This window comes from Neovison vison, chromosome 11, assembly GCF_020171115.1.
Source record: "Neovison vison isolate M4711 chromosome 11, ASM_NN_V1, whole genome shotgun sequence".
Lineage (NCBI taxonomy): Eukaryota > Metazoa > Chordata > Mammalia > Carnivora > Mustelidae > Neogale > Neogale vison.
Window position 1 is genome coordinate 106041868 of NC_058101.1, and position 23926 is coordinate 106065793.

General features: G+C 42.4%; 1 protein-coding gene across 1 annotated transcript in view; it reads left to right on the forward strand.

Annotated features, from left to right (window-relative positions):
* The first annotated feature begins 522 nt into the window (after nt 1-522).
* SLC39A8 (solute carrier family 39 member 8) overlaps nt 523-23926 on the forward strand; it is an 81622-nt gene continuing 58218 nt past the window's right edge. The window contains exons 1-2 of the mRNA XM_044224398.1: nt 523-589; nt 1023-1498. Coding sequence (XP_044080333.1) covers nt 1280-1498 — 219 coding nt within the window. The 5' untranslated portion in view covers nt 523-589; nt 1023-1279. The remainder of the gene's footprint in view (nt 590-1022; nt 1499-23926) is intronic.

Sequence of the window (23926 nt, forward strand, 5' to 3'; positions counted from 1 at the left end):
ACCCTCATTTGAACAAACAAACATTCATTCTGATCTGCGGATATCCTGTGCGGCGTCAGGAAGGGCCGACCTGGGCAGTGCAGGCTCAGTTCGCCCGCCACCACGCTGGAGATCTGGTTTCCTTTTTTTCCCTCGGAGTTTACCAAGTAACACAAAAAAGCAATTCCTGCTAATCTCTTAGACAATGCATGGGGTGCCTCTATTCCAGGAAGCTGGTTTCATCAAGGTAACAAAGAGACCACCGAGACCAGAAAGGAGGCTGGGGACACCGACACAAACGTGGCATTCAGGTAACCCCCTGGGGTGAGGGTGGAGAGTCGGGTCCCGTGAGGAATGCGCCAACGCCAGCGGCTCTGCGCCCCGGCGCGGACGACCGCGGGAGTTCGGGCTGGGGGAGTGCGTGTCACCACGTGCCAGAGAGGCGGGGACAGGGCCCGCCTCTTATCTGTAAAGGGCGTAGGGCCGGATCTTGGAGTTTCAGAGCTGACTAGCTAGAGATAGTGTTGAGAGAGAGACAGAGAGAAAGAGAGAAAGACTGAGACTCACGTGGACACACTCAGAGACGCAGAGACAGAAAGAGACAGGCGAGGTGAGAGATTAGCAGGCTACGGTTTGCCAAACCCAGCGAAGAGGTCTGGGAGAGGGAGGGTCCCGCAGAGACGCAAAGTCCAGGACTCCGGAGGGGCTATTTCCTGCAGCTCCGTGGGGACTGTCTCACGCCGTCTAAGTTTGCTCTGAGGGAATTTAGCCCCAAGACAGGAAGAAGAGGTGGGGTTCTCTAGTGAGAGCGGTTTTCGTTCTTCCTTCCTAAAGAAATTGTTTGGTTTGGGGCTTTCTATCCAGGAGGAACCTGTGTCACCACGCTATGCAAATCCTGGGACGTTTGCAAACCTGGCTCGGGAGCAGTTGGCCCCCTGCCTGGCTGGGCGTCCCAGGGCTCCCGCAAGGCCCTGCTCCCGGGGTTGGCCGGTGGGTGGTCCGCTGGCCTTTATCTCTGTCCCCCTTTGTCCTCTTTATCTTAGGCTCTCCAGGAGGCCCGGGGGCCCACTCAGCTTATCGCTCCCCACCCCCGCTCCACCTGCACTTCAATGCCCCGCAGGTCGCGGGCTGCTACTCTTCCGAAGGCGGCGGAGGACCGGGGGCGCCCTCGTCACCGCTGACTCGGACCCGCGTGGACCACGCCTGATTCGCGCGCCCTCGGGCACCCACGCTGGTGCGCCCAGAGCGTCCCGGTGCGCTTCAGCCCGTTTCAGGTCCTCGAGAGGCAGCCCCGGCCGGGATGGTCCCGGGCCGGGCGGTGGCCGGGCTCCTACTGCTGGCGGCCGCGGGCGTCGGAGGCACGGTGCTGGGGCCCGGGCTCGCCTTTAGCGAGGATGTGCTGAGCGTGTTCGGCGCGAATCGGAGCCTGTCGGCGGCGCAGCTCGCGCGCCTGCTGGAGCAGCTGGGAGCCGCCCCCCAGGAGGGTGTCGCCGAGCCCGGCCGGCTGCACTTCAACCAGGTACGGCGGGCCCCCCCCCCCGCGGCCCTGCCAGGGTCTCGGTGGCCGTAAACTTTGATTTGTATGAGAACACTCTTTGTTTGGGAGAAGTGAGGGAGGCAGAATAGCGTGGCATTTTTCAAGCTTGAGGCGGTGACTCATGGGTGGCACTTGGTTTTCACCACACTGGACTTTTCTTCCACCGGGCTTTTATAAGCTGGTGTTGTTGAGGGAGCTAGAAGTTGCAGTTTTACTCCTGATGAGCCGAGAGGTCCCACGCTTGTGGTTATACAGTTTTAGAGAAGAGTTTATTAAGTAGTTGAGGGCTGGAAGCACCTTATGAGGTGCTTTTCTATTGGACCGGCGGACCTAAATCTTCCTTGCAAAGATAGTGGCTTACAACCCGCCCTCATCAACAGTTGCTTGATGGGGAAGAACTGCCAAGGAGATACGATGCAGTTGTCTTTCCTGGGTGGGTTTCACGAGGCTTATAGAGCTGGGGGGGTCCACTGCACAGAGATCAGGAAACCAAGGAGGCCCTGACCAAGATCACATACCCAGTTGGTGCCTGGACAGGGCTTAGAGCCTTTGTTTTTAATCACTGGTCAGGTCAAGTGTTTGATTCTAATTTTCATTCAAAATAAAATATATATTTCTCAGTATGTATACACAGTATTAGCTGGACATTTGGTAAGGCCTAGAATACAAGGACAGCCATGAGCTACCTGGGAGAATTTTAAGGTCATACCTATTAGTAAGTTTCCAAAAAAAAAAAAAAGGATGCCTTTATAGATTCCATAATAAAATATTCTGTGATTGAGTATTTCTTAAAACTTCAAGGTAGGCAAAATGTGCTATTAGCATCCTTTGCAGAACTCCTCACCACTTCTAAAAATTTAGTTCACTCAGTGCTTTGATTTTTTTTTTTTCCTTCTGCTCTCGTTCCAGTGACAACTAACGATGAATGGCAGTATGCAGTATTTTGTGTAGTGTTTGCCACTTCTGGGCGATATGTTAGTTTCTCTTAGAGAAAGTGTTTGTTTTCAGATGTTTTGGGAAATACTGCATAGTATGTATTCTCCACTCAGGAATTTAGGATCCTGATATCCTAAGATACCTAATCTTAGATGCCAGATAGGGAAACTTTAATCAGGTGAAATCCTTGCTAATAAAACTATAGCTAGGTTGGCAATCTTTTTATTAGAAATATCTTACCTCAATTAAAACATACAATAATTGGGAAGTAGAACTTTCTGATGCCATGGAGGCGAGGGTTGGGGGGGGGTTGGGGGGTGGGGGAGGGGGGGTTAGAGAGCAATCTGCCTTTGATCTAGAAGGGTTTTATGATCTGCTTATATAAGTTCTTTAGTAAACCATGTATAGTTCCCGTTCTGGCATGATACTGCCTTTGGTTTAATGTCTGAGAACTTCTATGTTGGAAGACTGAAATGCTCCCATAGTATATAGCTATTTTAGAAAATAAAGCAAACACCTTCCTAAGTATTTTCTGTCTAGTTGCAGTCTCATTTCAATTAGGGGAAATAGCTGACTAAAGTATTCTAGGAGGAGTAGGGGCGGTTATGCCTGCAAAGGAGTGTGGGGATTTCACTTGCAGCTGCGTATCTGAGGTCCACACATTGTTTTCACTTAAATGATCTCCTTATCATGTCTGGAGGGGTAGATGAATTATAAAGTGACAAAAGACCCCTGAACCATCTGTTGGCAAAGACACTGGAAAATATGCCTAAATTTTTCAGGAAAATCAGATAACTTTATTAGCGATATGATCCCTGGTTTATGAGTAAGTTGGATGCTTCAATAAGTAAATTATAGGTATGTTGACACCTTGTTTCTTATTCTCATGTTTGCATATTTAACTGCCTTCATTATGGCATCTGTGGGCATCAAAAAGAGAGAGGAAGAAGCTCATAATTACTTTGGAAACAAAGGCAAGCTGAGGAAAGTTTATCATGTAATCAGGCCTAACAAACATCAACTAAAAAATTCTAAAGAAAACAATAGTCATCAGTTAAATGGTGACAGATGAAATGCCATTACAGAGAATCTACTAATTTGCTGGCATTCAAATCTGCTGCAGCAAGACACCATCCAATTTGGAACAAGATTTAGAGCTATTAATATCTCTATTTTTTAAGAAAGACTTATGATTTGAGAGAGAGAGAAAAAGCAAAAGCACAGCACACATGAGTGGGAGGGACAGAGGGAGAGAAAGAATCCCACATGGAGCCAGCACTGAGTGCAGAGCCCATCAAGGGGCTTGATCTCACCATCTCGAGATAGGATCTGAGCTGAAACCAAGAGTGGGCTGCTTAGCTAACTGAGCCACCCAGCTGGCCCTTAATATCTCTATCTTAAAGAATGCAACTTCAGTTTCCCCGCCTGACTTAAAGTAGAATAAATAATACACGGGACTATTGTTAGAAGCCTGACTTTCTGACTTTGAATAAGGCTGGGAAAACAGAATTTATTTTGATGAGCCAGGGGTTTATTGAATTTTCTAAGCGATCTATTTACAAATGGCATTGTTCCTTTGGATGAGGGTTGTGATGTTTCTCAGGTCAGCTTTTCTCGAGTAATAGACTAATGTTCCGTGGAATTTTGTTAGACAGTTTTGGAAGGGGGTTTCTAACACCTTTTTTCAGTATCCCTACATATGATTAAATTAAGTTGTCAGTGTAGGAGATGAAAGTGGCCAGAGTTCAGACTGGAAGCTACAGAACAATTGAGTTTTATCTTTCTGCTTCTTGTGGTTACTGAGGGTACAAATTGCTGGTAGAAGAGGTGACCCCAGCAGTGAGAGGACGGAGCTCTTTGAGCTAATTGAGTCTTTGGGGGCCCCAGGATTGGGTGTAAGTCTAATCTGTCTCAGGGGGGTTCTTGGAATAAACAGGAGCACCCCAACTGAATGAACACCCTGGCTGATTGATTTAGGGGACTTAAGAATAGCTTAGTGTTACCTTTTGTTTGTCTGATGTTCTTCTCTTCTTCTCCAGATATTCTTTTCTCTTCATTTTCTTTTCAGAAAAACCCCTCACCTCCTAGTTCTTAGGTGTAGACACTGGTTAAACAGCTTCATAAAGGAGGAGACTCTCATCCTCCAAATGGTAACACGAAGCTGCAGGAAATGGGTCTGTTCAGATAAGGCAGCCCTGCAGGGAGGGTTAGTAGGGGAGCTGGAGACGTGGGGGTGAGTGTAGGAGGCTGGCTTGTGAGGCGACCTTTGTTTCACCTATCACCCAACCCTATGCTTTTACTTCTCTCTCTTAACTCTTCTTCTTCTTCTTTTTTTGCTATGTATCTTGCAACACATCTCCTGCTTTTGTTTTTCCTTTTATGTTGCTACATCCTGTTACCTGGACCTTGTTTCTAAACCTCTTCCAATTCATACCCCATCTTCCCTGCAACACTTGCAGTATGCCTCTCCCCTTTCAAAACTCATCCAGGAGCTGGCTGTCTCTTTGCTGGTGAGGTTTAAGTTCTGAGACTGGCATTCAAAGCCCCCATCCCTGCTTTAAGATGCCAACCTACCCCTCCAGACCTAGCACTAAACTATTAGCTCTCCTGTGAATTCATCTGAAACTTCTGCACAGCCACTTCCTAGCTCATTATCTTCCTTGTACCTTTCCCGTTTCCAACTAGAAAGTCCTTTTCCTTGAATTACCCTATCAAAATTGTACAGTTTTAAAAGAAGGGCTGAACTTCTCCATAAAACCTTTCAGGGACATCACAGCCAGGACCAATTCACTGATTTCTCTCCTTTTTAATTCCTACAATATTTTTTATTATGCTGTTTACACTTAACTATGCATGTGTTCAACAAATACTTTGAATGACTACTATATTCTAATTCAAGTAGTCATTTTAAGAGTAGAAATCTGATCCTATCACTCCTTTTACTAAAGCAGTTCAACTCCTTCAAGATAAATGTCAAATTCTTTAATGTAGCTAAAGCTCTTTTAAGATCTGGTTCCTGAATATTCCTCAAGCCTTCTCCTTTGCCACCACTGTAGTCTTAATGGACTGCTCATAGTTCCTGGTTCTCCGTGTATATCTGCCGATGTTTCAGCTGCCAGTTTAGACCTTATTTCTTCTGAAAAGCCTTTCTTGATCTGCTCAAGGGTTTAGTAGGAGCCCTTCTCTGTGATTCTATGTTAATTGGTGCCTGTGTAATCAAAATATATATTGCAATTATATCATAATATTATAAAATGTAAATAATTTTATGCATTACAATTTTCTGTTTATAGGGCTCTCCCCAACACCCCTCTCCCCAGCCCCAACCCCTGCAACCAACATAAACACAAATGATTTAAAAAAAATTGAAGGGAATGACCTGACTCATCTCTAGGGGCTGGTATAGTGCCTGGTACATAACACACATTTTCTGCATGTTTTGAGTGAATGAGTGAAGATTGTTTAATAAGGGTAACACAGTCTGGGTTCTCCCATGGCATTACAGTTTATTGAGGGAGGTATGACATATGCACACATAATTCTAATCATGCACAATAGCTTGATATGTCTAATGAAAGAATTGCAAATGAAAGTGGAATACGGATCAGCCCTGTGTTTCAGAAAATTCACCTGCACGAGAGTGGAATGTGTTGGGTTGGATCTAGACGCAGTCAGGGAGGAGACTGCTGTTGCTTGCTGATGTCATGATTGTTGGAGCCCGAGACAGTCAGAAGGTAGCATAAAGGCTCTGTCTCTTGCAGAAAAGCAGGCAAAAAAGCTCCCTTCCCCCAGTAAATACCTTCTGCTTCATTCTTTTGCCTATAGTGTCTTTGACTCTTGTTAAATCTTTTCCTTTATTAGCTTCCAGCCTAATGATGCCAAAGGGAGAGGCAGTGAGATAACTCTTGGCTTTTAATTGTACTGGATGGCAGCATGTAGCCAACAGAAGGGGTGTGTGTGTGTGTGTGTGTGTTCATTCCATATGTGTTATATGCATGGCTTGTTGTTCTCTGTTGTACTTTTACTTGGGGTGGGGGTAATGGTGGGTTAGATGAGGGAGGCTGTGGGAACCGCTGACATGGACAAAGGAGAGAAAGAACATGTGTTCTTTTTCTTCTTTTTTTTCTTTTGACCTTCATGTTCTGAGAAATGGTGGGGAGTAGATCTTCCAGGAATGTCTTCCAGCCTGCTTGTTCAGGTGAGAAATGAAGGGTGAGACAGAAGGGCAAGACAGAGGGTGAGGCTGCATTTAGGTCTCTGGTTGTTTTACCTTCAAGACAATGTATCTGTTCTTACCTATTATATCCCTCTCATTTAAGTTGAGGGTGTATAGTTAGATCATTGTTTTCAAGAGGTTAAGGAAGTGAAGGGCACTTGTAATTCATTTGACTATGACTATGATGTCAAGAGCTTAGCTTGCCTCCATGCCTGTTATGATTGGGATCTGTATGGGAAAATGCTCTTTATTCTTTCCATATCTAACAACCCTAAGAGTCATATGCACACTTTTGTACATATCATAAATAGTTATATCTGGGAATTTACTGGTCTTTCACTATGTGCCATATCTTTTTTTTTTTTTTTTAAGATTTTATTTTTTTGACCGAGAGATCACAAGTAGGCAGAGAGGCAGGCAGAGAGAGAGGGAAGCAGGCTCCCCACTGAGCAGAGAGCCTCATGCGGGGCTCCATTCCTGGACACTGAGATAATGACCTGAGCCAAAGGCAGAAGCTTAACCCACTGAGTCACCCAGACGCCCCTGTGCCCTATCTTTTAACCGATTTATTTGTATTATTTCATCCTCACAGCAATTCTATGATAATGGCACCATTATTATCTTTGTTTTACACAGGAGAAACATGTGGTACAGAATGGGTAAGTAACTTAAACAGTGTCACACAGTAAGCGGTAGAACCTCAGGCAGTCCTAAATGCTACGCTGTTGTGGATGTTTTTATTATAGTCTTGAAAATCATACTCTCTCTAGCCTGAGCAACTATTACTTCAGATTTTGAACTATGAATAGAAGTTATTCATCATTGATCACAATGAGCTTATCCATAGCTTAGTCACATGAAGGGAACTGTGCCAAGAATGTAGAAACGACAGTGGTGATAACGTGTCCCTTTCCTCAGAGAGCTTCGAATCGAAATAAGAAATAAGACAGAAACTCGTGAAAGGTGCACAAGGCAAAACTGCATAGTTAAGTAATCACTGGGGCAAAGACAGTGAGAGAGAGCATTAGGCTGGCTGTGATTCACCATCATATGAACACTGCTGAGGGCCTGTGCTGCTGGATTAGAAGGAAGCAATGAAGGAAGAGTAGGTGAGTGGAATTCCTAACTCTGACCGCGCAAGTTTGCTCTGCGAGGGAGCTTGAGCTCTCACACACATGAATGGGAGAGGGCAGATGTAAAAACTTTTTTCCTTGGTAGGGGTAGATCTTTATTCCTCATGAGGGATGTTCAGAGTCGAGTAGCTGGGTGGGAGGTTTGCAGGCTTTATGCTTTCCAGGAGTCATGCCATATTCCTGTTTCCTGAAGAGACCCATCCAGGGAGATGCTGGGACTTCATTTCTCCATCATAAAAACCCATTGCTTTGGGTGCCTAAGTGGCTCAGTCGGTAGAGCGACTGCTTTCAGCCAGGTCATGATCCTGGAGACCTGGGATCGAGTCCCGCATCAGGCTCCCTGCTTAGCAGGGAGTCTGCTTCACCCCCTGACTCACCCCTGTGTCCTGCTTTCTCTCTCTCTTTCAAATAAGTAAATAAAATTTAACAAAAACAAAACAAAAACCCCATTGCGTTTCAACTGTGACTGTAGTTTAAGAGTCTTTATTTTCCCCTTTAAACTTAATGTATGTTGAATCCCCTATGTTACCTGTTTCTTTTGGTGATGGTAGTGGTTGGGGGAGAAAAATAGGACTATAAATAGGAATGGAAAATGAGGCCTGAAGTTGAGAGGGATTGATATTCCTCAGGGAAAAGAAAAGCAACTCCTTTATGAAGGCAGCTTAATGTGGTTGGTAATAAGGGTCTGCGAATTACTTATATTCAGAGTGGCATTTCCTCAAAGGAGTGTCCATATTGCTAGATGCAAACAGTTAATATTAGGATCATTTACCATGCAATTTATTATTAAAAAAAAAAAAAGAATGTTACTGAACTCGAGACTACCTAAGAAACTGTAGTTTCCAGAGTTTTCCCATCCCCAACTCCAGATAACAGTAGGTTCCTGCTTGTAATTGAAACTAATTAATTTATTCTCAAACTATTCCCAGTTGTCTGTTTCAGGAGCCAAATGGGTTTGCCAGGTCAAGCGATTTATTTTATAAAGAAATGAAACTATCATTGAATTACCTTTGTGATGATGGGATTTGGGAGCATAGAAAATCTCTAGAATAGAGCCTTGTTTCAACTGGTTTCTGTCTCCTTCCAAAGATCCTCTGTTGTTTTTCTTGGCCTGGAGTTTACAGAGAGCAAAAACAAAAATCTGTGAATCTAGATCAAAGGTGTTAACCTGAAAAGTAGTATTATGCCTTCCAAGTCCAAATATCTAATACCTTGACTTTTTTTATTACTAAGTGAATGGCTAGAGAACAAAAACAGGTGTGCATTGATAAGGCCTGTAAGGCTTTAGTTCCACGAACCCAGCTTAAAAATAATCCAGAGTTGTCATCGATTTATTTGGTGAGGTCCTTAGATCTCAAACTGGAGTAGAGAATACAACATAATGGTTAACAGTTTGGCCTCTGGAATCAAACAGACCTGGGCTGAAACTCTAATTCTGTCACTTATTAGCTGGGGAATCACAGGCAAGTCATTTAACTTCCTTAATCCTTAGTTTTTACACCTGTGAATTGAAAACATGATCCTTACTCATAGGTGGTTGTTTGAACTAAAAAATAAGAAAAATAATAACATTGACTGAGCAATCACTGTATTTCAGACACTTATATATTTACTACGTTACGTGTAACAACTCAAAGATTTTTGTCATTGCCTATATTACTTCAAATATTAAATAACATGTAAGAGTACATGTAAAACACGTCTGGCCTGCCTTAAATATGTGTTCAATGCATAGTTATAATACTATGTTACTTGGTATAGCTATACTGTTTTTAACAAAATTGTCTTTTCCTGGAGGCCTGAGTACCCCAGGGTCAGTCAACTTACGGAAAGCACTGCTCTAAAAAGACAGCAAGGATTAATGAAATGAAAAGTTCAGTGAGAAATATGTCAGTCTAGCGCTGGTTTCAGTGTTAGTTTCCATGACAACTCTCACCTCAAGAGTCTTTGCTTCCCTTTGATCAAATACTCCTGATAAATTCCTAAAAATGTAAACTTTAGGTGAATAAGCTAATGGGATGCTCTTGGGTGTTTCAGACTATGGACATTTCCTCTCCTCCAGATTACTTCTGAGGCTACATTTAGGAGTTAGCCATATTTTATTACTCTTGTCCAAAATTTACATCACTACTGAAATGTGAATGGTTGGGAGTCTATGTTCTATTTCCAGAAATTCATGTAATTGTGGTTTGAAGTTTAGATTTATTTTAGGATCTCTGTATGGGTTTTATAAGCTGGCAGAATCTAGGGCCCTTCATGTCTAGCTGGCCTTGTTTGTTGAAAGCCAGTAAGAGAACAGGGGCTGCTTTGGTCTCACTGGAATAAGTGAGAGATGAAAGGTAGCCCAGACTTCAGGTGAAAGGGAACAGTAGAATCCGTAGGCTGAATCTGAGTCGGGTCACAGATCGATCCTGCTTTATACACATGTGTAAGAAAACACAGTTTCTTTTGTTGAGGAATGAATGCTATTGATGCTACCAGCTGATTGAGTTTGTGTATCAAATCGTGATCCAGTTCTCTTTAGGATCAGGAACCTCAGAATTTAGGGATATTCTTTGCTTATTTCACCTACACACCGTAATGAGAAAAGCGAGACATTAGCTCTGTTCCTAATTTTGGGATGAATGCCAGTCAAGGAAGTACTCTATTTTTAATTAAATTAATTAATTAGTTATTTTAGAGAGAGGGAGAGAGGAGGGAGAGGGGCAAAGGGAGCAGGAGAGAGAGAATCTTACCTGAGGGGCTCCATCTCAGGACTCTGAGATCATGACCTGAGCTGAAATCAGGAGTTGAGTGCTTAACCAACTGGGCCACCCAGGCGCCCTCCCTCTTTTTTTTCAGTTAAGGAAATACTCTGAGTAGGACCTTCACCCTAGGAGAGGAAGCAGTTTCTGTCGTAAGGAGAATGAGGCTAATATTTTCAGAGGACTTACCGTGTTCCAGGCAGTGTGCTCAGTGCTTCTTATATATCATCCCGTTAACCCTCCTAATCTTTTTTTTTTTTTAATTTTTTTTTTCATGTATTTATTTTCAGCATAACAGTATCATCATTTTTTCACCACACCCAGTGCTCCATGCAATCCGTGCCCTCTATAATACCTACCACCTGGTACCCTGACCTCCTACCCCCCGCCACTTCAAACTCCTCAGATTGTTTTTCAGAGTCCATAGTCTCTTATGATTCACCTCCCCTTCCAATTTACCCCAGCCCCCTTCTCTCTAACTCCCATGTCCTCCATGCTTTTTGTTATGCTCCACAAATAATTGAAACCATATGATAATTGACTCTCTCTGCTTCACTTATTTCACTCAGCATAATCTCTTCCAGTCCTGTCCATGTTGCTACAAAAGTTGGGTATTCGTCCTTTCTGAAGAAGGCATAATACTCCATAGTGTATATGGACCACATCTTCCTTATCCATTCATCCGTTGAAGGGCATCTTGGTTCTTTCCACAGTTTGGCGACCATGGCCATTGCTGCTATAAACATTGGGGTACAGATGGCCCTTCTTTTCACGACATCTGTATCTTTGGGGTAAATACCCAGGAGTGCTATGGCAGGGTCATAGGGAAGTTTCCATTTTTAATTTCTTGAGGAATCTCCACACTGTTCTCCAAAGAGGCTGCACCAACTTGCATTCCCACCAACAGTGTAAGAGGGTTCCCCTTTCTCCACATCCTCTCCAACACATGTTGTTTCCTGTCTTGCTAATTTTGGCCATTCTAACTGGTGTAAGGTGATAATCTCAATGTAGTTTTAATTTGAATCTCCCTGAGGGCTAGTGATGATGAACATTTTTTCATGTGTCTGATAGCCATTTGTATGTCTTTATTGGAGAAGTGTCTGTCCATATCTTCTGCCCATTTTTTGATATGATTGTCTGTTTTGTGTGTGTTGAGTTTGAGGAGTTCATTATAGATCCTGGATATCAACCTTTGGTCTGTACTGTCATTTGCAAATATCTTCTCCCATTCCGTGGGTTGCCTCTTTGTTTTCTTGACTGTTTCCTTTGCTGTGCAGAAGCTTTTGATTTTGATGAAGTCCCAAAAGTTCATCTTCGCTTTTGTTTCCTTTGCCTTTGGAGACATATCTTGAAAGAAGTTGCTGTGGCTGATATCGAAGAGATTACTGCCTATGTTCTCCTCTAGGATTCTGATGGATTCCTGTCTCACATTGAGGTCTTTTATCCATTTTGAGTTTATCTTTGTGTACGGTGTAAGAGAATGGTTGAGTTTCATTCTTCTACATATAGCTGCCCAGTTTTCCCAGCACCATTTATTGAGGAGACTGTCTTTTTTCCACTGTATATTTTTTCCTGTTTTGTCGAAGATTATTTGACCATAGAGTTGAGGGTCCATATCTGGGCTCTCTACTCTGTTCCACTGGTCTATGTGTCTGTTTTTATGCCAGTACCATGCTGTCTTGGTGATCACAGCTTTGTAGCAAAGCTTGAAATCAGGGAACATGATGCCCCCCCCCCCGTTTTATTTTTGTTTTTCAACATTTCCTTAGCGATTCGGGGTCTCTTCTGAGTCCATACAAATTTTAGGATTATTTGCTCCAGCTCTTTGAAGAATACCGGTGGAATTTTGATTGAAATAGCATTAAAAATATAGATTGCTCTAGGCAGTAGACAGAAAAAGATGGAAGACCATTCCATGCTTTTGGATTGGAAGAATAGACATTGTTAAAATGTCTATACTGCCTAGAGCAATCTATACTTTTAACCCTCCTAATCTTACAGGAAGGCCAGTCTTAGCTAGGTTAAATACCTCACTCGGGGGAGGGGTGGGTGGGGAGCACCTGGGTGTCTTAGTGGGTTAAGCCTCTGCCTTTGGCCCAGGTCATGATCTCAGAGTCCTGGGATTGAGCCCCGCATAGGGCTCTCTGCTCATCAGGGAGCCTGCTTCCTCCCCCGTCTCTCTGCCTGCCTCTCTGCCTACTTGTGATCTCTGTCTGTCAAATAAATAAATAAAATCTTAAAAAAAAAAACAAAACAAAACCCAAAATCCTCACTCAGAATCATCGCTCCAAGGTGGCAAAGTGAGCATTCCATTGCAGGGTGACTGGACTTAAGAACCTATGCTCTTTCCACTTCTGTTCCTCAGGCTGAATGGTATCATCCCAAGAAGGGACTGGTTGATTTTCCGAAAACCCACGTGTCCCCTCCTGTCATCCATGTGCCTGGATGTAAGGGTAGAACTGATGGGAGAGAGCTTCTTGAAGCCACGGGGACCTGCATAATTGTTTGAAGTAGGAAGGTGTTCTCTGCTGATACTACCCTTGTCTCAGTAAAACAAGAAAAAAGTTACCATTTTTGTTACCCCTGCTGAAGTTGTCTCTGCAGTAGTCAGGGTTAGCTCTAAAACCTGATGTTAGTTCCTTCACAGACATTTTTCAACCTTACAGTGTTATTTCCTGATTACCGGCATTTGATACTCAAAACAGTACTGTGAGAGAATGGAGACCAATCTGTTTCCCCAGAAACTGAGACACAAGTAAGTCATTTGGCAGAAGTCACCAAGGGTCCAGACTGGACAGGGAAAACAGATATTCCAAGTTTGAATGCTCATTTCTTCTCATGGTTTGGGCAGATGCTGTGTTTGTGGGGCCCCTGTGCTGTGAATCCCCTAAATGTATCATGATCCTTGTGCCTCGTTTTCTGTACATAACTGGACCGTGGAACTATTTGAAGTTCCATTACATTTCTGCACCTTTCTGTCCCTCCACAGCACATTGTGGTCAGGCTCTGTCCCCAGAGCTTTCATGAAATTAATCCTGGAGGACATTACCCAGAACCTTCTTATTGCTAAATACAATGGGCACTTCTTAGGCCTTACCTCTCCCGATTAGTGTTGGTGGCGTGGAGCACATCCTGCTGGAAACACACACCCTTTTCTTGCTGGAAACTAAGTGTGCCTTGATTTTCTTACCTCTCTGCTTCTTTTCAGTTTCAGTGTCCTTTGGTCGTCCTTTAACTACTGATGTTCCTCAGGGTACTGTCTCAAGTCCTGTTCCCTTTGATTTTGCACACTGTCTCTGCACAGCCTCCTGTCTGTCCCTCTGGCTGCAGTAGTCACTTGTGTGTAGATGCTCTCTAAGGAGAGGGTTCAGATTTCTCTCTGGAGATTTAGCCTGGCCACCCGCATTGCCCACTGATGTGCAATTCCCTCTCCTCCCCAACTCAGCAGGTCTAAACTTGTTCCAGACTGAGCTCATCAACTCTAACCTTTCTCCCGCACAACCTCCGGGTAATCCTGTTTTGCCAGTCTCAGGGATCCTCATCACCCTGTGCTTGCTTGGTTGATGAAACTGAAAACTGGATGTCGTTCTTGACACCCCTCCCCCCCTTATCGTAATTGCACCTAAGTCCTGTCACTGTAACGTCCACATATTTCTGTCTCAGTCTGTCTAAACTCCAGGATTCTCTCTTGTCTCATGGGGGTAATTTTACCTACTTGACGGGACTGTTGTGGAGATTAGGTGAGTTACTGCATCTTGTCACTCCGTCATGTGCGTGGCATGCAGTAGGTGCTCAGTAAATGCCTGCCATGGGTCTGCTGCTGCTGTCAGTCTTGCCCCATGCCCTCCCTGTGCTCCCCATTGCTGTCAGACTTAATATCTCATACACACATCTAATAATCACATCATCCTCAAATCACTTCTCATTACTCTTAAATCAAATCTAAGCACCTTTCCTGATATTTAAGGCACTGCAGTAATATTCCTATCCCCTTGTTTCTCCAACCCTATTTCTCCTTGTCCCTTTCCATCTCAGCTTAGATACTGTTTTCTCCTGGAGGCCTCTGACAATCCCATACATTTAGGGTGGCTTAATTAACTTTTTTTCACATTAAGGGATCCTACCCTAGCCCTTATCAGCCCATCCTGTAGTTACCTATATTTCTATCCAAACCCTGCAACAGTCTGAAACATCTTAGTTGCTTAGGGGCTGGGTGCATTTCAATCACTTTTTTTTTATTTCTGTAACTAGCATAGTATCTGGCATTTAGTAGGTGTCCAGGAAATATTTGTTGAATGAATGAAAACTTCCACTTTTTAACACTAAATTTTATACTGACGTACTAACATAACTTTAAATCAGCCTAGATGTCTCACTTAATTCAAGATAAACCAGCAATTCCTTCATTTGTTGAAAATTCTTAAAATAGTATAAAGGAAATAGTATGTTAAACTAAAACCTGTGTATTATCGAAGTAGAAGGATGTAATAGTTTCTATCTCTTCTAATTTGTGAATTTTGTCTTTTTTTTTTTTTTTTTTCTCATTTAGCCGTGGGTTTTCTCCATAGCTTATAGTTATAATTTCTAGGGCAAGTTGGAAATGTTGGTGACAGTATAGCTTATCTGTAGTATCAAGGCAACACCAGGCTCGTTCTGGGAAAGTTTCCTGGCATGAGTAGAGAAACTTGTGTCTTGAAAATTTGGCTCTTCAGAGGTAAATGACTGGTATATGTCTCTCAGGTTATCCGGTTGTCTTTCTCAGAATTATACTCAGGTACTGTGTGCTAGTTTCTAGTTTCTTTTTCATCCATCATTCCTTTCCTTAATCTGGCAAATTAATGATTATGATAAGTTGAGCATCTTACATGTCCCAAGCCTCAGTAGGGATTGAGAAAGATAGAAAAGGAACACATCCATCCTTTCTAGATCTTCATGTGATCTTATTAAAGAGATACCCATTTTCATGAACAGATGATAATACAAGGAGGTACACAGTGAATTCCCAAAACACCATGGGCGTAGTAGTCTGGTGAGCATAGCCCTATTAGGCAGAGGAGGTGAGGGCCAAATGTTAGCACAGATAGGAGTTGGGTTCTTCAAGAGGAGATACATCAGCATTCTAAGTGGGGGGGATGCAGGGCCTACAAAGTCACAGTGAAGGTATATTATAAGACTTACTAAAACTTTTTATTGGAATAGAGAGTTCAGATATGCTTTTCAGGTTGGTAGGGGGACAAAGGAAGATTGGAGATAGATAATTGACGTTCTTCAGTGTTGGGATTTTAGACTCTTGGCAGAAGAGAAGTTTCTTGTTTTTGTGTGGGGAGCCAGTCTGAGTAGAAGAGTGACAAAAACATCAGCAAAAACCATCTTATGGGAATATAGGATGAGAAGGGTGAAAGATACATTAGGTAAGATCTACCAGAAGCTCCCAACTTGTCAGTTAAGTGGTATATAGGAACTTCTGTGTCATTCTTACGTGCAGACAAAAGTTTGTGCCCCTTTGTACTCTTAATAATTATTGAGAACACCAAAGACCTTTAGTAAATGTGGTTGATATCTATTGATATTTACCACTATAAAATTTAATGTTGAGGAAAATTTTAAATATTTAACATATTAAAAATAACATTAATAAGTCCATACCATGTTAACATTTTTGATGAAAACACAACTGTTTTTTCCATGATAAAAAATTAATAAGAAGAATGGCGTTGTTTTACATTTTTGCAAATCTTTTTAATATTAGGGCTTAGTAGAAGACAGCTGTGTCCTCATATATGCTGCAGCATTCAACTGTTGTGACGTATATCACATAGCTTCCAGAATGTCCATTGTTCACTCATAAAAGAATGAAAGTGAAAAAGGAAAATGCAGTCTTAGTGATATTATAAAAGTAGGTTTAACCTTATATGTTCTCTGAAAGGGTTTTCGTAACCCCTGGGGCTCCCTGGAGCATGCTTTGAGAACCACTGTGCTAAAGGACTGTCATAAAATTGGGGCTGTGATGGATAAGGTCATTCTTTGTATGCAGGGGTGAGATGACTTTGAAGGATGAGCTCACCCCTGGTGGCATTTGCCCCAGCCCTGCCTGGAGAACAGTCCGAACTTCTACACCTCAATCCTGGAGGGACTGAGTGGAGGCCCTAGGTGAGCAGGAAGGCTCAAACACCTTTGGAGCCTGGCAGCAAATACAAGAAGGTCATCCTACAGGTGATGGAAACTAGAGTAGCTTCTGTCATCTGGAGACAGGTCAGGGTCAGAAAGTTAAGAGTCCAGACTGAGTGTCTGTGCTTTGATACCATGCCAGGCTCTTAGGGGTGAGAGGGCCTTAAGAAACTGAATGTGGATGGGACAGGATTGAGAAATATGTCAATAGCTATGGTAAAATCAGAAAACTTTGTAAACCTCTTTTAAAAAGTGTATCATAACATTCTAAAATTTTTTTTGCTTTAGTAGAAAAAGAAAAAAAATTCCAACTTGTCTTAATTGTGTTTGGAGGAACCTAGAAGAAGAGATTTAAGAAACTTTCCATGATTTAACTTTATTTTTCTAATTAAGATAGGAATACATATATGTTGTCTAAAACTTTGGCAAATATCGAGAAACAGAAAAAAAAAAAATCACCCATAATTTCATTACCTCAAGGTAAAACACTGTTAAGATTTTGAAGCATACATCTCCAGGTTTTCTCTAACCCTATTCATAGCAATGATGTCACTCTATGCATATTATTTCATGATACTCTTATTTCCCTGAATGGTGTTTCATAAAACAAGGTGTCTTTCTTCAAATAGCATATGTAGGAAAGGCCCTTTTTGTCTCCTCTTAAGGAATAGTTTGGAGAGTGAATGTGAACATGTGCATGTGTGTGCTTGCGTTTTTGTGTGTCTCTGTATATTCTGGCTGGGACTTCCTGAGCGCTCTAGCGGCATAAGTAAGAAACATAAGAAAAACTTGAGGGAAAAAGAAACAACAACAACAACAACAACAACAACAACAACAACAAAAACGAATTAGGGAAAGAGAGTCGGGAATCACTTGATTAGCCATTTCTATAAAACTAGAGATCACTTACCTGGAATGTTTTTTGCTCAAACCTTCGAAAAGTCTGTCTTATCTTGGTAAAATAGTATTGAGAAAACTTTGGAAAGGAAAGTAAGAGGGAAAAGTTCCAGAGAATGTTGGTAAGTGTGACTCAGTGCATTTTTACGTTGAGCAATATCAAGGAGGTTCAGAAGTGGTATATACTCACGTTCCTTGTGACTAAGATTTGGTCGTTCCGTTATTGCATCAGTAACAAATCTGGAAGTGGTGTTCTCAGTCACTCTTACTTCGAGCACTCCTGGTGCCAGTGTGATGCTGTGCTGTCACTGCTTGTGACATTGTGCAGTCACCCCAGAAAGGATAAGTACATGGGACTGTTCACTTGTTTCAGGGACAGAAATGAACCTCCCCCCATTGTTAAACTCAAATTCCTCTTTAAACATTTAAGTATTTGAGTTGTTCTTCTGGGAACCTTGGCTAGTTGCCATATATGAAACACTCTTATGTATATGTCACTTTCTGCACTTGCTTACTTTCCTGTAATTTCATTTTGGTTACTCCTGTGAACTTGAAATGTTTTTGCAATTGGCTTTTAAAAATACCGTGAAGATGAGTGAGGAGTTCATTCATACATTTAGGCATTCATTCATTCAACAAGTATTTACTGAGCCCTACTGTGTGCCAGGCACACAATATTATATTATTAGTACTAGGATTCATGAATACTGGGGTAAATATGATCTCAAGGATTCTAGAGGTTCTTGCCTATTACATACTTATTTTGGATCTTCACCTTTTCCTCCTCTTCATATGTTCTGACAACCTATGTCAGTCATACTGGTGTCATAGTCCAGTGTGGTTATGTGATGGTAGCTCGGGTGGATAAATTAACCTGTTGACTTTTCTGCCTGAGCTACAGAAACACTGACTCTAAAACAGTGACGGGGAAGTGAAGCATTCAAAATGGCACATGTGGAGGTACTCTAGGTTTGACAATCCTGTTGCAGGAGAACTTCATGGCAGTGTCAGCGGCCAGGCATCGGTGGCAGAGAGGACTGTGCCAGATTCCGGGCCGTCTGCTGCGCTGGTGTGGTCATTGTGCCCAGGGTTCCTGTTTGGGTGGTGGGTAGGAGGGGTCTTTGAAGGGCAAAGAATCAAAACCATTATGCATTTCCTTCTTAATTCTCAGCATGGTGAGAAAACCTGGCTAATGTTTGAGTGTTTTGAAGCTCTGTCTTTGGGTGTAATGTTAAATATGATGTAAGAGTAATTTAACTCTATCACTCAAGTCACTTTAGGGGTAACAGATATACTCTTCACCCCGGTCTAAGTGGTCCTTTTATTATCTGTGTTCTTATCCATGTTCATTCAACAAAACATAAGGGTATAGCCCCAAGAGTAGGGGCTTAGAAGTCAGAAAACACACATAAAATACATTAGTCTGAATTCTGTTGTTAACAGTTATAGGTTATTTCATCTTGGACAACTTACTTTTCTAAGATACTGATTTCTTCATCCCAGATTTCTCCTTAAATCTACTGTCGTAATTGATGTGGGGATTAGAGGAATATAGCTTTTCTGTGCTTCTCAGTACTCCTGTAATAACTATTGTCTACAAAATTCATTTGTCAACTGATCACATACTTACTTGCATCACTGATTTCTGCCTAATGTAAGTTTTTGTGGTTCCTCTCTTATCTCCAGCCAGCAGAAGCACTGAACGAATATTTTGGACTCAGCACATGTATCTCGTTCTTCCGGATGCCTTCCCAGACCTCTTCCCTCATAATAGCTTGCACATATCTTTACTATTCTCCTTCTTACATTGTTCTATAGCTATAAATTTGTATGTATATGTTTTGTCTTCTGAATGGTGAGCTTACTGAAGATGGAGCCGTGTCTTATTCTCAGCACCTTTCAGAACACCTGGCCCAGAGAAGACGTCATCGACGTGTGCTTGGTGAATGAAGACAGGAATGGCAGTGAGGGAGGAGCGGGACTGGTTTTGATGAGAGTAGCACCTATGAAGATTTTCGTTGGATTCTTATTCAAACTCTTACCCATTCAAAGAACAGCATATGAGTCATTCACTTGGGGTCTGGGGAAGGATGAGTTGTTTGGCTTTCATCTCGGCTCCATACACGGCAAATTCCAGAAGGTAGCTAGAGTTCTTGCTGTAAAACAACAGGTGTGCAGAGCAAGGCAAGGTAGAAGAGTCACTAAGAGAAGGGTTAGACAGGGCTCTTTCGGATTTGGATTCTTTAAAAAAATTTTTTTTAAAAAAATATTTTATTTATTTGACAGAGAAGGAGACATCACAAGTTGGCAAAGAGGCAGGCAGAGAGAGTGGGAGGAAGCAGGCTCCCTGCTGAGCAGAGATCTGGATGCGGGGCTCAATCCCAGACCCTGAGATCATGACCTGAGCCAAATGAAGAGGCTTTAACCCAGTGAGCCACCCAGGCACACCCGGATTTGAATTCTTAATTCCAGTTTTACTCCTGGCTTCTCTGGGGCCTGGTAATGAAACTTAAATTTTGTGTGGCTCAGTTACTTGACATCCTAAATAAAAGACTGGACTAGGTGTTTCATTCTAATTTTGAGTGTCCCTGAGTTTAAGTACATTACAAGGTGCTCTCTCTTCCTACATTGACCCTTGTAAGAGAGAGCACAACCATACCTAGCAGGGTCCTTATTGGGTTCGTGAATTGCTCAGATTCCGCAGAAGCACAATTCATGGGAAAACAGAATCTGAAACCATCTTTGGGGTGACTTTTGAGTGGGACGATATTTCACTTCTGGTGTGGTGTGAAGGCTTTGGCACGATGGGTGTGGGATCGGGTGGTCAGAGTGTTCTGTATTCTTTAATCTGTGCCATTTGACTAGAGAAAATGGTCTGTGTATTGAGAATAAGAAGACTGGAGAAGATTTAAAGAATGGAAAAGCTTATCTTTTTGTTTTCCCTGTAGGTTCTAGATGTAGCATTCATTTCCTAGCTTTGAAAATGTCTTTTGAATGATTACTTTATGTATCAATCAGGACTCTTTCATTTGTAGGTTAAAAAACTTCTTTGTCTGAATTAGCTTAAGTCACAAAGGCCATTCATTGTCTCAGATCCCTGAAGAGTCTAGCTTCAGGCACAGGTATATCTAGGAGATTAACAGTAGTGTTGGAAACCTGTCTCTGTGCATTAGTTCACCTTCTTTCCTGTGCTAGAGAAATGGCCTGAGGAAATCCCAGATTCACAGCAATACTAGTCTGAAAAGATATTTTCCAGTAGCTCTACCAGACAACAGACATGTTCCCTGGTCAGCCCCAAATACATCACGTGGAAGGAAGCTCCTGTGGCATGAAGGTGGTCTGTTACTGGAGGATGAGGATCTCAGGCAGGCAAAACCAACAGGCATTCACTACATTTTACTGGCCTAGATGACTTCTGTTTGGTGCTTATATTGCTCTTTCTTATCCTCTGGCTCTTTCTGCCGCTTTTGCCCAAATGAAGTTATATGTTCCTAAAGCTTTTCTCTGCTTTCTCTGCCCGGTCTCCTGATGATCTCCTCCCCTCCCACTCATCTCTTATCTCCTCACAGAAGTCAGCCACATCCTTATCTCTGGCCTCTACTTTTCTCAGAAAAAACTCCCTCACCATTTTCATCTGGTATCCCACAGGCATTGTTACTTAAAATGTCTAAAACCAAAGTGGTCATCAACCTCCCAAATGTGTTTCTTTTCTGAGGTCCCCCAGTCACCCCTGTGGCAATATCCTCTGTCTACCTTCTGGGAGGTCTAACCTCAAAGTTGTTTTTGACAATTTCCTCTGCATATCATTTCTCTTTTATAGAAACTTTCCTAGTTTTTTATCATTATTTTTCATGAATTTAACACTTTTTCTCTGGTTTTATGGATACAGGTGTGAGATTTATTTCTGCCACAATTATTAGGTTTCTTGATGGAGAATCTTAGGACTTACTACCTTTGTGCAATTTCTTTCTTAGTTGTCATCCTTCAGCTTCCCCCACCTTCCCCTCCTCCCATCAATATTATACCCAGACTTTTATGATTCCAGAAATATTTGTTGAATGAAGAAAAGCATTTAAGCAATGCATAGTACAATTACATGCTTATGATACTTGTAGCATAGTACAACAGTAGTTGAAGTGATAAAGACAGATTTTATTCAAGAACTGCTGCAGTAGAGGAGAAGGGACCTCAGTGTAGGACTGGGCTCAGTTCCAAATACATCACGGACAAGTGGGGATTTATAGCCACGGAGCAGGTGGGGGTCAGTGAATGGAAAATTACTATGGGGAAGCATCATGGGTGGGTGGGAGGGATTTGGGTTGAGCAAGCTTAATAGGATTCTTGCTGAAGGCAGGCCGGGGTGATCAGATATGAAAGATGGAGGATTCTCTGTAAAATAACTTAGCAGGATTCTTGCTAAATCCAGACAATGCAGGCCCTATAAGGATGGATGCAAGACTAAGGCTTCATGGGCTTAGAGGAACCTGACCAAATTCAGTTAAGTTCAGTGCCTTTATCATTATCCACACTGTGTCATTTTTCTTTCTTTCCTTTTTTTTAAAATTTTTTTTAAAGATTTTATTTATTTATTTGACACAGAGATAGCACAAGTAGGCAGAGCAGCAGGGAGTGGAAGAGGGAGAAGCAGACTCTCCACTGAGCAGGGAATCCAATGCAGGCTCTATCCCAGAACTCTGGGGTCATGACCTGAGCCTATGGCAGTTGCTTCACCAACTGAGCCACTCAGGCTTCCCACGCTGGGTAATTTCAAATCTTGCCTGACTCTTTGGCATTTATCACAAGCAGATTTTTAACACTACAGAACGTCGGAGGAGGAAGTGGCCCTTATCATTCAACCCTGCCCCCTCCCCTCCCTGTATTAGCATTTCCACAAAGATATGTCCAGGAAAGACGCAAAAACAGCAAAACAAAACAAAAATTTCTGGCTAGTCAGAATTGGTGAGGAAAAAGGAGTAGGAGAAGTAGAAGAAGTGCATGGAACTCTTTGGTTAAATGATTTCAAATATAATCTGAGATCACTTGTATGATACGAATCTCAACCCCCTTACCTCTACTCATTCCTTACTTTGGCACTTCTTCTATAGAAGACCCATTTGAGATTTAAGATCACCTTAATGTGGCAAGAGACTCAAGGAGTTTAAGTCAGACACTGAGAAAATACCTCCAAATAAGATGTCAGCCCACTGAAGATTAGGTTGTCGGCTTGCTGGAGTTTGCCTCTAGGAGCAAAAAGCTCAAAGGACCGCAGCAAACAGCAGGGTGGTACTCTTGAGAATAGGGGTGTTGTAAAAACAAATGGATGGAAAGAAAAAAGCTCAGTCCATAAATGTAAAGCACATGGTAAAAAAGCTCAGGGGTTTTATGAAGACATACTATTCAGGCTCATCATCCTCCCCTTGTGGCTCCTGCTGGTTTCATAATTTATTCCTTGTTTGTTTTGGAGCCGAAGGGGTGTGTTTGACAGGATGTTTGACCTTCCTCAACGGTTCCACCGGTTTTGTTGTCACCTCAGTGTTCAGGCACTGGGCTCTCATCCTGTTTGTCCTTGCCCTGGGAAACACCACCCTTTCTTAGACAACTGCTCTCTTTGTTGCCGGTTCAACTTTGTTAAATCAAAGCATTATGGAAGTTGAGTTTGTAAAGCTGACTAGGCAGCTGCGTAAAGCTATAGGCATCCTACTTGCTGGCTGATAGCAACAGATTTTAAATAAATCAGGCCTGCCATCTGAGTTTTGCCACACTGCTAGGATTCTTTGAATATTCTCTCCTCATTCTAGGCAAGGCGTAGAGGGTTTTTTTTGGTTTTTTGTTTTTGTTTTTGTTTTTTAGTTTCTATTTAAATTCCAGCAGTTTCATGTGTGTGATTTAGTGATTTGGCACTTCCGGGCAATACTGGGTGCTCATCCAGACAAGTGCACTCCTTAATACCCATCTGCTATTTCCCCCATCCATCCACCATTTCCCCTATCCATCCACCCACGTCCTCTCTGGTAGCCATCAGTTTGTTTGTTCTCTATAGTTAAGAGTCTCTTTCTCAGTTAGGTGAGGCCTAGAGTTTTGTCATGTCTCCGCCTCCTTGTTCTTTCTGGAGATGGAGCAGTTGCCAGTGTCCAGGTGTTATTATCTATGACGACCTGTCCAGCCAAAATTTCTACATAGATGCTGCACAGATCTTCAAGACTCCAATAAGCTATTTTCCAGTACTGATTGTATGTTCCTTTGGCTACACGATTTTTTCCCCCAGTTGTATGGAGGAGAGTGTCTTTAATGATGTGTGATGCACAATTAAAACATT